The 12,345-nt window shown below is 44.8% G+C and overlaps 1 protein-coding gene and 1 long non-coding RNA gene across 2 annotated transcripts; one reads left to right on the top strand and one right to left on the bottom strand.

Annotated features, from left to right (window-relative positions):
* The first annotated feature begins 11 nt into the window (after positions 1–11).
* Positions 12–8,953, top strand: NUDT21 (nudix hydrolase 21). Its single transcript, XM_006020179.3, has 7 exons — positions 12–190; positions 2,860–3,060; positions 4,053–4,116; positions 4,753–4,842; positions 5,401–5,476; positions 6,975–7,089; positions 8,614–8,953. The coding sequence occupies exons 1-7, from the start codon at positions 75–77 to the stop codon at positions 8,633–8,635; spliced, it is 684 nt and encodes a 227-aa protein (XP_006020241.1). The 5' UTR covers positions 12–74; the 3' UTR covers positions 8,636–8,953.
* Positions 8,954–10,943: 1,990 nt separating this feature from the next.
* On the bottom strand, positions 10,944–12,339 carry LOC112549697. The gene is made up of 2 exons (XR_003093211.1): positions 12,064–12,339; positions 10,944–11,682 (listed from the first exon to the last, which is right to left on the bottom strand). It is a non-coding gene; the product is annotated as an uncharacterized LOC112549697 (long non-coding RNA).
* Between the last annotated feature and the right edge of the window lie 6 nt (positions 12,340–12,345).

Raw genomic sequence — 12,345 nt, 5'->3', positions numbered from 1 at the left:
GTGTGGCCGGCGCCGGCCCCCGCCGCTGAGCTGTGACCATCAGCGCGCTCCCAGCCGGCCGGCGTGGCGTCATCATGTCCGTGGTGCCGCCCAACCGCTCGCAGACCGGCTGGCCCCGTGGGGTCAACCAGTTCGGCAACAAGTACATCCAGCAGACTAAGCCGCTCACGCTGGAACGCACCATCAACCTGTGAGTGTCCGGGGCCCGGCCGCGGGGCCTGCGCCGGGGTGGAGTGGTGCTGAGGGGCGGCCGCGCTGTTGCTCGCAGGAGCGGGGGTTGCTGGTCCCCGAGGCGCGCCTCTGCCGCGGGCATGGGCTCACCTGTCCCCGTGGGACTGCCTCGGCGCGCTTTGCCCGCCCGGGGAGCTCTGGGATGCCCAAGGGAGGGCGGGGCCGCTGGCTGGAGGCATCCCCGCCCACCCCCGTGTTGTCCCTGCGGGTCGAGGAAGCAGTGGGCTGGGAGACAACGCGCTCTGGAGAAGTGAGCTTTCCCTGAGTTAAGCTGGGTTCAGTCTGCAGACAGTGGCTCTGTCACTGAGACTTGTACCTGAGTGAGTCTTGCTCCCTGGCCTGTTGATCAGACAGTTCAGGGTCTCTCTGGGACGTTCAGGGACACTCTAGTAGCCCAGTTAGTCCTTCACTGCAACAACCTTTTGTTCCCAAACTTTTATGCCATGTTTCCTGCATATTCACTATTTTTACTATTACTGGCTTCTCACAGGTTACTTATGGAATCAATTTCCTACCATTGGGCATTTTCCTAAAATATCATGCATAAACACACCCATACGATTAAAGCCCCATACCTGCGTACCTTTCTTATCACATGCCCTTCTTGTACATCTTTCCTCTCTGTCCGCTCTTTCCACCATTGTCACTATCAGTGCTGATGCTCTGACAAAATGTGCAGCTGCTTGCTCAGCTTTAACCAGATAGTGACCTTGCAACACCTCACAGGAGTGGACACCAGCATTTTATGGCTACAGTTTCACTCAACTGTACCTATCCTGATAGCAAGGAGTTGGCCTGGGATGTAGAAATATCTCATTTGACCTTTGTTTGCTGTTTAGTGTTTGCCCACGGCACAAACACTGGCACTTAATTTCTGAACTGGAAGCCATAGGAGGTAACATGGCTTGTGCTTCAGCATTAAAGATTCCTGTGCCGATGTTTTGTAATAGAGCTACCCCAAGAAAGTACTTTCAGTAGGCGACCTGCTGCAGCAGGTCAGATCTCTTGCTGTACAGAGGATTCTGGTGCTTTCTGCTTTGATAAGCAGAGTTTTACAGTTGCAGCAACAGCACATGTTAAGTATCATAGCCAATATTTAATCTTGAGTATTGCACCCTTAAAAAGATGGCTACTCATCAGTTTGCATGGCTCAGTTTATCTTCACATCCAGAAGAGATTAGTCTTGCTTAATGTTAACCGTTGGTGATATTGGACTAATCATAAAGTTTCTTTCTGGAGAAAAAATAATCAGCAGAAAACTTAAAATATGGGGGAATTGCATGCTACCAGTTGTTGGCTCAAGTTAAGGAATATGACATGCACTTGAAGAAACCATCAATGTTAGTATGGTGAACATGTTTTCATACTGAGAAAATAAATCATATTAAATATTTTGGGGTATATAAAGAGTGGTAATATAAGAAAAATATCGGAAAGAAAAATTAAACAGCACCAAGTTACAAGCAAAGATAAGAAAACATAAGAGAATAGTACTACAGAGATTAAAAGTAGCAGCAATCAGAAGGAAGTGACCTGGATATGAGAGAGTTTTGATATTTGAAAAAGCGATGCTCAGTAACTCAGCATAGTGATGCTGAATAACTCTATATGTGAGAGAGGGCTCTAGTAATTTGGAGGTCTAACCTGCATAGTCTGTGTTGGACAATGGTGGAACTTCCAAAGTAGCACTGCATTTAGGAAATTTGTGCTCTCCCTCAGATTTAGGTCTTAGAAAAGAGAAGCTTTAAATGGATTTCACATAGGATGTTCACAGTTAGCTTGATGATCCTACCAAATCTTGATTTATTGAGAAATGCATACTGGCATTTTTCACCAGAGCATCTGAATACCACAGATTCTTAACTAGGGTGCTGTGGTACCCTGTCGTGCATTAAGATCCTTTCGGGGTGCCACAGGATTGTCAACAGTGCAAAGTTAGCATTGTTAGGTCTGTAAACATGATTCACAAGGTAAAGCCAGAGATTGTAACTAGGAATCTGTAATGTTAAAATTATTTTGACTTGCTTTGGTCTTTCTGAGTTCTTAGCAGCAAAGTTGTATTATTTTTCTGTTGTCAAAAAACAAGTGAAAGCTAAGAGCTGGCATTTTCTGAGGGTGTCTTAAAAGGTTTGAGAACCACAACATGATTTAAATTACAGATCAGCAGACTCTAAGAGATTCTTTTAGAAGCTTTTACTATAAGAGTTGTGAAATAGAAAATTATTTTCTTTAGGCTTTAAGAAGCTCTCTTAATTTAGGCAGACACTTAGATCCAATAGGTCTCAGAGGGGTGGAACCTTTACAGTGAATGCTTTACAGCCATGTGTGGCAAGCTTTAAAAACTTGGAGTAGTCAGTCAATGTGACTTTTTTTGTTTTGTTTTTGGTTAAGTCTTGTATTGGTGGAGTGACAGTTGCTTAAATAACCCCAGATAATTTAATTTGACTTAATAGCTCACCTAGAACACAATAAGCACCATATATCAACATATCTTATCATAAATACTGTGAAGCAGGTATCATTCCTGCCCTTGCAAAATACATATGGTGAATGCTACCTGAAGGTTAGTGTGCAATTGTGCACATGAGAACTGATTTAGGTGTCTTGGACCTTTTTTCTTTTCTTTAGGTATCCACTTACAAATTATACATTTGGTACAAAGGAGCCGCTTTATGAGAAGGACAGTTCAGTGGCAGCTCGGTTTCAGCGCATGAGGGAAGAATTTGACAAGATTGGAATGAGGCGGACAGTAGAGGGTGTTCTGATTGTACATGAGCACAGGCTGCCCCATGTATTACTACTGCAGCTGGGTACAACATTCTTCAAACTGTAAGTGTAAACTGGTATTGTCAGATGTAAGAGGTCAGCTGGTAAATTGTAGGCTACTGTGGTGGTTCAGTGTGTATTGACTGTTTTAGTTAATTGCATGGGAGAGAGTGTTTTGAGGCATTTCTTTTGCAGACAGCTGATTTCATCTGCTGACCACGTTAATATTTTGTTGGGGCTAGATTTGAACCAGTTAGTGATCTTAATTGCAGAACATGCCATCTACGAGCATATTGATATTTGATGTTTTCAAAGCTCATCGCTAATAGCTATGGGCTCTGGAAAAAGGCCATAATCAAAAGAACTGTTCAGATAAACGTGCTTGTTAAGACATTAAAACTGAATTTAAAAATTAGCTTCTTGTACTTTACCTAGTTCCCATTTTTACATCTTAGCATGTAAGGTGAAGGGAGACTAGTTCAGTTTAGAATTGTGTGAAATTTACAAAGCAGCAGCAGCAAACAAAATGGGGTGGGGGAGAATTATTGATCCAACCTCTTTCTCAGTGTCAGATTGCATCCTTCCCTGCAAAAGAAGTTTTTCAAATTTTTGTGCAGTTTTATCAGTGATATTTTTGATGGTGTTCAAGTACATAAGAGTAGTGCTTCCAGTCAAACCCATACCGTAATCTGCTTTTATCCAGAAACCATTAAGAACTTAGTTAAATTTTTTGTTGTCAGACTATTTCCTACTTAGCTTTACAGATCAAACGTGGTTTTTTTAATGAACAAACTTTTTGTAGCTATCCCAGAATATATTGGAAGTAATCTCTGCAAAAAAATAAAAATCATAGATGCAGCATGTGCCACCCTGTTTAAAAGTTCCACCTTGCTGTCTTTACTCTTGGCTATTTGCTCTTCTGAAAGCTTGATGATTAATGTGTAATCTTCTATATTGGGGCAACGAGACTCCTTTAAATTTGCCTGTTAATGTGTCTGTAAACAAAATAAAACGTATATATTTTAACTGTCATCATTTGATTTTTATTTTAATAGGCCTGGTGGTGAACTAAATCCAGGAGAAGATGAGGTAGAAGGGCTCAAGCGTTTAATGACAGAGGTCTGTTTTCTTCATTTATCTTTGTTACAGTTGACTTCCAGCTACCATTGACTGCTTGATTATTTTGGGTCAAAGCATTGAATTAACCTTTTTAGCATCGTCTTCCTTTGGGACTTCAGCAATTGTGCACAAACTGCTCTCTGGCAGTTATTAAAGTATATTGTATGTCTTTATTTCTGTATTAGTTGTATTGTGATAGTGCCAGAGAGCTGGAGAATGATCCAGTGATTTACAGCTGCTCTTTAGGACTTGAGAGTTTGGGGAAGTGGGGCATATAACCCAATTATTGATCGCTGCCTCATTGTACGAGACACCGTGCACTCAGTCCAGACTTCATCTGTCCAGATACATGATTGATATACTGGGAAACATATGTTCCTTTTGATTAACTGCCTTCATTATTACCCTCTATCTAACCTGATGAGATCCTGTTACACTCATTATGTCTTTCACATATTTCAGAAAAAAAGTTTCAAATCCTATACTTTGTCTTATTAGATGAGGACTGCATGTGTTGATACATTAATTAGTACACAAGTATGCACTGGCATGGAGCATGTAGAGGTGTTCCTGGTTTTGTTTTTTTTTGGTTTTTTTTGGTTTTTTTTTTGTTTACTGCATTTGGATTTTTGACAGATCTTGGGGCGTCAAGATGGAGTTCAGCAAGACTGGGTGATTGATGACTGTATTGGTAACTGGTGGAGACCAAATTTTGAACCTCCACAGGTGAGTGTTCACGACTATAAATTTTTATCTTTGAAAAATAAAGTAGCAAGGAGTATATCAGTCACAAAAGACCAGGTCTACGTATTAATCAGCCCCTTCTGCCTGCATGCAACTCCAGTAGTTAATTTTGCTGTGTATTTTTGTTTGCTTTCATTACTTTCTCTGGTTTTCAGGAGACTCAAGGTACTTTTTTGCAGAATGTAGTATACTTAGCATGCCTGTCCTGTAAACAAGATCATCCCATTTATGTTTTTAAACAATTAAAAATAACATTGATAACATGGTTGATGCTATAACTCACCTTTTGTTGTCGTCCTGAATTTATCTTACTGTTTCCTTGCTTATGTTTTTGGGGTTGCCAACAATTCAGATTTGGAAAAATTATTTATGTATATTTATGTTTTAAGCTTTAGTCTTTTCAAATTATATCAGCTGTCATTTTTCATTATATATGCAAAAGAATGATCATTGTTAACATGTATGTTCAGGTAACTATATACTTTCAAAATGTTGTATAAATATAAACTAATTATTTCCTTTGTTTTATTTTTCCTCCAGTATCCATATATTCCAGCTCATATTACAAAACCTAAAGAGCACAAAAAGCTCTTTTTGGTTCAGCTTCAAGAAAAGGGTAAGAATCTGTAAAAAAGGACTAAAGTTTTAATTTTGTGTATACCAAAATGGCAATTTTGCATTTCACATTTTAAATGTATGTGGTGGTAAATCTGTATTAATAGAAACAAGCTTGCTGCTACCTGTTACTTTAAATGATAAACTGTGGCATTTTGCTCAGGTAACAGCTAGAGTAGAACTGTATGGGTGCATCTACATTAGTTGCTTTACTGCAAAATAGTGTAGTTTACCGTGCATTAAGCATGTGAGTCTATATGTGCACATGCTTACTGCACAGTAAACCTGGCTAATCGCGAGTAAATTTGCTACCTGCAAATGCAAGTAGTAAATTTCCTTGCGAGTACTAACAGTACAGTAGCAATCTGTAGACACCTGGCTGGGAGCAAATCTGCTGTTGGTCAGCCAGCCACTCAGGGGTGGGAGATGTCCCCCTGTCCCAGCTGCAGGGAGCTCCAAGGCCTTTGCTCTGAGATCACAACTGGGGAGTGGGGGCAGGGAGATCCTTATCTCCCAGCCCCTGCTTCGCCATTGCAATCAGGGAGTGGGAGACTGGGAGACCCTTATTGCCCAGTGCCAGCTCCACAGTGGTGGGGCCGGCGCTGGGAGACCTTTATCCTTATACGGGTCTCCTAGCCTGAGCCCTGTGATCACAGAGCTGGTGCCAGGAGATAAGGGTCTCCCAGCGCTGACTCTGTGACTGTGGAGCTGCTGCTGGCAGCTTCCTGCTGGTGGGGACTGGGGAGCCTGTTCTCTGCTCAGCTCCATGAGTGGGGAACAAGCTCCCCAGCCAGTTTTCCACTCAGTGCTGTGCTCATGAAGTTGAGTGGGGAAGAGGCTTCCCAGCCTCTATCCTGCTGTCACAGAGCTGGGGCTGGGAACTGTCCCAGTCGGACAGGTCCTAGCCCTGTGCCCTGATTAGTTGCTAGCTGTCCCACTGTTGGATTGGGGCAGGGGGCTGGAACTGCCCCTCCCCTGCAGCTCTTTCCATGATCTGGGAGCTGGGGCCAGGAGCTCCCTGCTGCCAGGGTAGGGGGGACATTGTCCTCACACAGCAGGAGGCAGCCACCAGGGACAGGGTGTAATGTTCCAGGCGCTCCCTGCCAGTCCCTGGGCCAGCATCCAAGGGGAGCCTAGAGTTGCCATTGGTGATGGCAGGAGTCCATGGCAGGGCCCCGGGAGGCAGGAGCAGTTTGTTGCCATTAGGAGCAAATCTGCTCCTGCTTCTCTGCACATGTGGATGCGTGCCTGAGTGTTTACTCATGAGTAAACTGCTCCAGCATCAAATGCACATGTAGACATACCCCTTTTGTACAAAATCCCAGTCTAACAGCATTATATTTGATTATAAAATAAACCCATTGGAATACTATGGCTTTGGATACCAAGTAATCTTGCATTTTAGGGGGAGAATGTAGCAAAACTTCAGCTTAATGTTCTTTGAAACAAGTGGCCCTTCATTAACATTGTCTTCACGGATTTTTTTTTTTTTTTTTTAGCTTTGTTTGCAGTCCCCAAAAATTACAAACTCGTGGCTGCACCTTTGTTTGAACTTTATGACAATGCACCAGGCTATGGACCCATAATTTCCAGCCTTCCTCAACTTTTAAGCAGGTATAGTGATTTATTTGTATGCCAGTAGTGCCTAGGAGCCTTGGTCACAGACTAGGTACAGGGCAAACCTGCAAGGAAAAGACTGTTTGTGTGGGGGAACTTGAAATTTAAGTATAAAGATAGGAGACATAATAGAGCAGGGGTGGGCAAAATGTGGCCTGCAGGCCAGATGCAGCCCTCCAAGCCATTCTGTTCGGCCTGCAGGGCCCCTAAAATTTTTAGAAAATTAGTATTAATCTGCCCTGGGCTGCCTGTCTTGCGGCCCTTGATGGCTTGCCAAAACTAAGTAAGTGGCCCTCTGCCCAAAATAATTGCCCGCCCATGTGATAGAAGCATGCGGAAGTGCAAAGAAGCATGAAGCAGTATTGGTTAGCACAATAGCTGGTGGTATCATCATATAAGCAGCTGACCTGTTTTAAGGAGTTCTTTTGTGGTCATCCCAGCAACGGAGATGTTTGCATGTACTTATGGGGAACTGTTTCTAGTGGGGAGGGGACTAAGGTGCTCATTTGAAAATTGAATGAATGGATGAAGCATTCACATTGCAGCTTCTATGCTGATTTCTCACAGATATCACTTTCAATTGGAAGAAAATAAAAACTTTTAGCCTGCTTTACTGAAAATAGACTGTACCTTGTCAGCCTCCACAGCTTACTTATTTTACTCTTTGTTCTGTGCGTGCTGCTGAACATCTACCGAAGTAATTTGCTGTGCATCCCACAGTTCGTTAGTTCTCTGTCAATGAAGGAAGCTACATTTTTCAGATGGTCACCCAAATGCATGGAATAATCTCATATTATTATGAGAAGTCAAAGCTGGTATCATCTTTAACAGGCCGGACCTCTCTCTTTTTTCCTCACCTCCCTATTCCTCTGCTCCCAGCCTTAGCCAAGTGGGTTTTCATCTTTCCTGCATATAGATTAGAAAGGAAGTTTGTACTGTAACAACTAACAAAATGCTGATCCTTAGATAAACAGAGGTTGTAATGATGTAATCTGCTATTTCTGTAAGAGCCTAATCCAGAGCTAAATTTCTAAATTATATGTGCTTGCTCAAAAGATGCTAAAAACAAAGGCATCTGAAAACTGAGATAGATACACACTACCTTCACTGGAATGTTAAATTCACTAGTACCTGCATAACAATCTCTTAGCGCAGAGTAAACCTTGTTTTTTAAGAGCTGAACTCTAGTTGTTCATATGCGACCCTGGAATGTTTTGTTGGCTAGCAATCTCCTGGTGAGCGCACAACTCATCTTGGCTTTTCTGTTATCTGAGAGGTTATTAAGGTTTGAGAAGAACCAGTTCTACAAGATTGCACCCTTCAGTATACTGACTGAGCATAGTGGCTGACTGGTATAGACAATATTTGCTGGTTGTTGTGAAAAATGTCTTTGCTTTTTATCGGATGTATGTTTGTCAAGAGTAGGAATCGTGCATTGCATGCTCATTTTAACACCTCTTTAAATATCACCAATAAAAATAAATCTTAAATGGCACAATTGTATCTTCTTTTCTATTTTAGGTTCAATTTTATTTACAACTGAATTCCATTCTATCTGAAGAGTGTGGTAGAAGAAGCCGTCTCTGTGAGCACAGCTTTAAGATGTAGAGGAAAGAATACATGTGATGCAAGGATTTTTTTATGTCTCTCTCTTTTCTTTCCCCCCCTGCTCTTCTCCCCTTTTTGCCCCCTCCCCTACCCACCTTTAATGTCACAACATTTTCTATTGTAAGAACAGAAGTGAATCTCGACTGTTTAGATAGTGGGATGGCAAATGTAATTCAGTGTTTTAATCCATTTTCATTGTAATATTCTCCTGACTTTTTTTTTTCTACAACATTAAACAAAAATGGATACATCTCATTTGTTTAAGATGTCTTCCTGAAGGTGGGTGGGAGACTTAAATCTCTTGCTTTCTTGGCACAGGTTGAGAACAAGGGTAAATCTGGTTCTGCCAACCAATAAGCCCCCACAAATGTTGGAGGGAGGGATGATCTTTCATGTTAACTATGCATTGCATCTTGCAGAGAGTCTGACAACTAAGAAAGGCTAGAATTCTGGATTGAGGTCTGAATGACTTAAAAACAATAACCCAGCAATTCATTTGTTTTGTAAGCGCAAATACTGAGTGGCAATGTGGACCAATGCAGAAAGCATTATCAATAAACTGGTGGAGTGACTTGACTGCTCATTACCAGGGATCTGGGTTTTCCGTTACCCATGGAAAAATGGTTAAAAATGTGGATTTTCTCCTTTACTCAAGAAAACTGTGGATTTCTCATTTTAAAGGAGAAACATGTAGATTTTGCACTTTTGCAAAGAGCTTTTTGCAGCCTGGCAGAGTTCCAGCCTGCAAGGGGCTGGGGTGGGGAGCAGGAGGAGGATGGTCAGGCAGGGGCCTCCATGTGCATGTATATGCACATGCCTGCCAGGGAGCCAGGACAGCAGCTCCTGCAGGTAAGTTTGGGTGGGGAGAGAGGGATTGAGGCCCCCCATAGGGAGGGGGGCAGTGAGTTGGACAGGGCTGGGGCTGCTGCCTAGCCAGGTGGTATGTGGGGCCTGGGGCTGGAATGTGTGGCTGCAGGGCCCCAGCAGAGAGTGTGACCTGGGCTACAGGTGGCTCCTCCGGGGGGTGGGGGCAGTGGGGCTGGCTCCCTGCTGCTGCTTGTACTCCCAGGTTGGGCCTGTGCCCTGCTGATCTGTGCATATGGCAGGGGCGGGCTGCCCGCTGTGGGCTTTGGCTCCCCACTCTGCTGCCCTCCTCCTGGGGTTTCTGCAGCCCGGCAGGTGGGACCCAGTGTGGCAGGGCAGACTGGGGAAGCTCCTTGCCGCTGTGAGCCCCGTGTTCTGGTGAGGCATCCCCTGCCCGTTCAGCAGCAACAGGGACAGCAGCATGGGGTTGTAACCCTTCGCTGCTGCGGGGCGGTCAGAGGGCATGTCGCCAGGGCAGCATGGAGCTCACAGCGTGAAGGAGCTTCCCCATCCGGCCCTGCTTTGCCCTGCCATGCTGGGTCCCACCCCCTGGGCTGCAGAGGGCCCCAGGGGAGGCAGCAGGGTGGGGAGTCTGAGCCTGTAGCAGGCAGCCTGCACCTGCCCCCTCATGGGCTCTGCTCCAGCCCCACTGCCTGCTGAGGGGAGGGGGAGCCAGGCTCTGCTATGCTGCGGCAGCTGGGGCTCAGGCACTGCTGTGGGGGATAGAGGGCTGTGGACCCGGGTCCCTTGGTCTGTAGCCCTGGCAGCTGGGGGCTCCCTCCAGCAGGGCTGGGGGGGCAGGAAGCTGTGGGGAGGAGTGATGGGCACCAGCAGGGCCCAGGTGACAGGGAGTGGGGCAGGGAGTGAGAGACACTGGCAGGGCCCAGGGGGCTGTGGGTGGGGAGTGAGGCCTGGACCTATGTTCTGTGAGTTAAGGGGACAGGGGGAGCTCTGATTTTTTTCCATAATAAAAGATCCCAAATCAAATTCTAAATACCTATAAATTTTTGTATTTATCTTATTATAGTGATTGAAGCATTGGTAGGCTTCCAATTTGCTTTAAAATTGTAAATATATCAATTAAACATTGTGTTCATCAGAGAATTTGTGACTTTTTTTTTTCTTTTTTTTAATCGGAAAACCAGGATCCGGGCTCATTACAGATCTCTGTAGATGTTGACCCAAAACTTTTAATACAAATGTCTTATATTAAATAATCTCTGCAATCCAGGTATAACACAGAAATACTCTAAAAAGCCCTAAAGAAGACTTTGATCTAGGGGGCCATGGCTATAGAACTGAATCTGGGTTAAGCCAGTACATTTAAGAAGTGTGCACACTTGTTACCTGGGACCCGTTGCCTTATTGTACAGAACTCCTTTAGTTGAATTGTTTATTTGTTCTCTCAAAATGGAGCATTCAAATTTGGAGAGGTTTCCTCAACACATCTCCATCTATTGCAAGTATTAAACACGTTAGAACTAGGGTTTGTTTGTTTTTTTTGTAGGGGTGCACTGATAAAGGATTTTCTTGGCTGATACTGATAGCCCATTATTAACCAGCCATATTGGCCGATACTGACTGGGGTGTCAAACTCATCTGGCCTCAGGCTGGATCAGGGTTGCTGGGCTGGTCTGCAGGCTGGATCAGGCCATGCTGGACCCAGTGGGCAGGGCCAGTCTGGTGGGATGCTGTACGCAGTGTGCAGCTGGTCCAGCCCCATGGGCAGCATATGCTGGCTCCACTCTGGGGCTTCCTCTGCATGTGGTGCCTGGGGCTGGCACTGGGGATGTGCTGTATGGGGTGCTCTGTTGGATTAGCTCTGCATGCTGGCTCTGGAGCTGACCCGGATGTCTGTGCACACGCACATTGGAACGATTTAGGGCTAGTCTGGAACCTGCCCATTCAGCATGCATTGTCGAGGGTGTGCAAAGTGCGCTCTGAAATGGGGCCAGCGTGTGCTGCACATGGCATATGGGGATGGACCAGCTGCACACATTGCATGTAGTACAGGAGACTGGCATGGTGCACGTGCTGCAGGCAGTGTCCTGCTGGCCAAGCTCTGGTGTGGCTCCATGATTATTTCTTATGGGTAATCAGACATCACAATATGAAGTGCTGAAAAATATACGGCAAATATTAAAAAAGCAAGAAATAAATGTACAGTATTATGTTACATTTTAAAATTGCCAAGTATTAGTAAGTGTGGGCTAATGATTTTGTTAATATAAAACCTGGTTAACTGACTTGCTGGATAACTTACTGTGCATGAGTCTGACAGCAACTCAGGGTGTAGGATACTGTTTTTTCCTGAAAGGTAGTTGGCTCCTGCTGCTTTAAGAGGCCTCCTTACTGTTGGTAGAAATGGCCCCAAATACCCAGAGTATCCTAGACCTGAGTTCCTATTCCCACAAGCCCCACCCCAGCCCTTCTTGAAGCCACTTCATGCTTTTGACCTATAAAAATATCCAAGTTGTCTAGGGACAGCTGTTTCCTCACCCCCATCGTATAATCCTCTCCAAGGCTCAGACGAGCCGCCGGATTGCTGTGAGACTAAGGGAAGAGCTTTGTGAGAGCTGCCGAGCAGGCGCTTTCCCGGGCAGCGCCGAGTTACAGGAGGCGAGGTGGAGGGAGGCTTGGGGAAAAAGGTTTTTACAGCGGCAGGGTCTGGTCCTCTGCCTTCCTGGACGTCTTCTCCTCGCTGGGCCGGCCAGCCCGGAGCCAGCTGAAAGGCCCGGCTCGCAGACGGAGATCAGCCGGGCTCGGCGTTGGCCTCCCAAT

Source organism: Alligator sinensis, unplaced genomic scaffold (genome assembly GCF_000455745.1).
Source record: "Alligator sinensis unplaced genomic scaffold, ASM45574v1 scaffold203_1, whole genome shotgun sequence".
Classification (NCBI taxonomy): Eukaryota; Metazoa; Chordata; order Crocodylia; family Alligatoridae; genus Alligator; species Alligator sinensis.
Note: the sequence above shows the minus strand (reverse complement) of the source record. Positions and strands in the feature narration are given on the sequence as shown.

Excerpts from the sequence above, each read along its gene's own strand:
- NUDT21 (XM_006020179.3), top strand. The coding sequence starts at position 75 with ATGTCCGTGGTGCCGCCCAACCGCTCGCAGACCGGCTGGCCCCGTGGG. Across the intron at positions 3,061-4,052 it reads GGTACAACATTCTTCAAACT|GCCTGGTGGTGAACTAAATC; the intron begins GTAAGTGTAAAC and ends TTATTTTAATAG. Across the intron at positions 5,477-6,974 it reads GGTTCAGCTTCAAGAAAAGG|CTTTGTTTGCAGTCCCCAAA; the intron begins GTAAGAATCTGT and ends TTTTTTTTTTAG.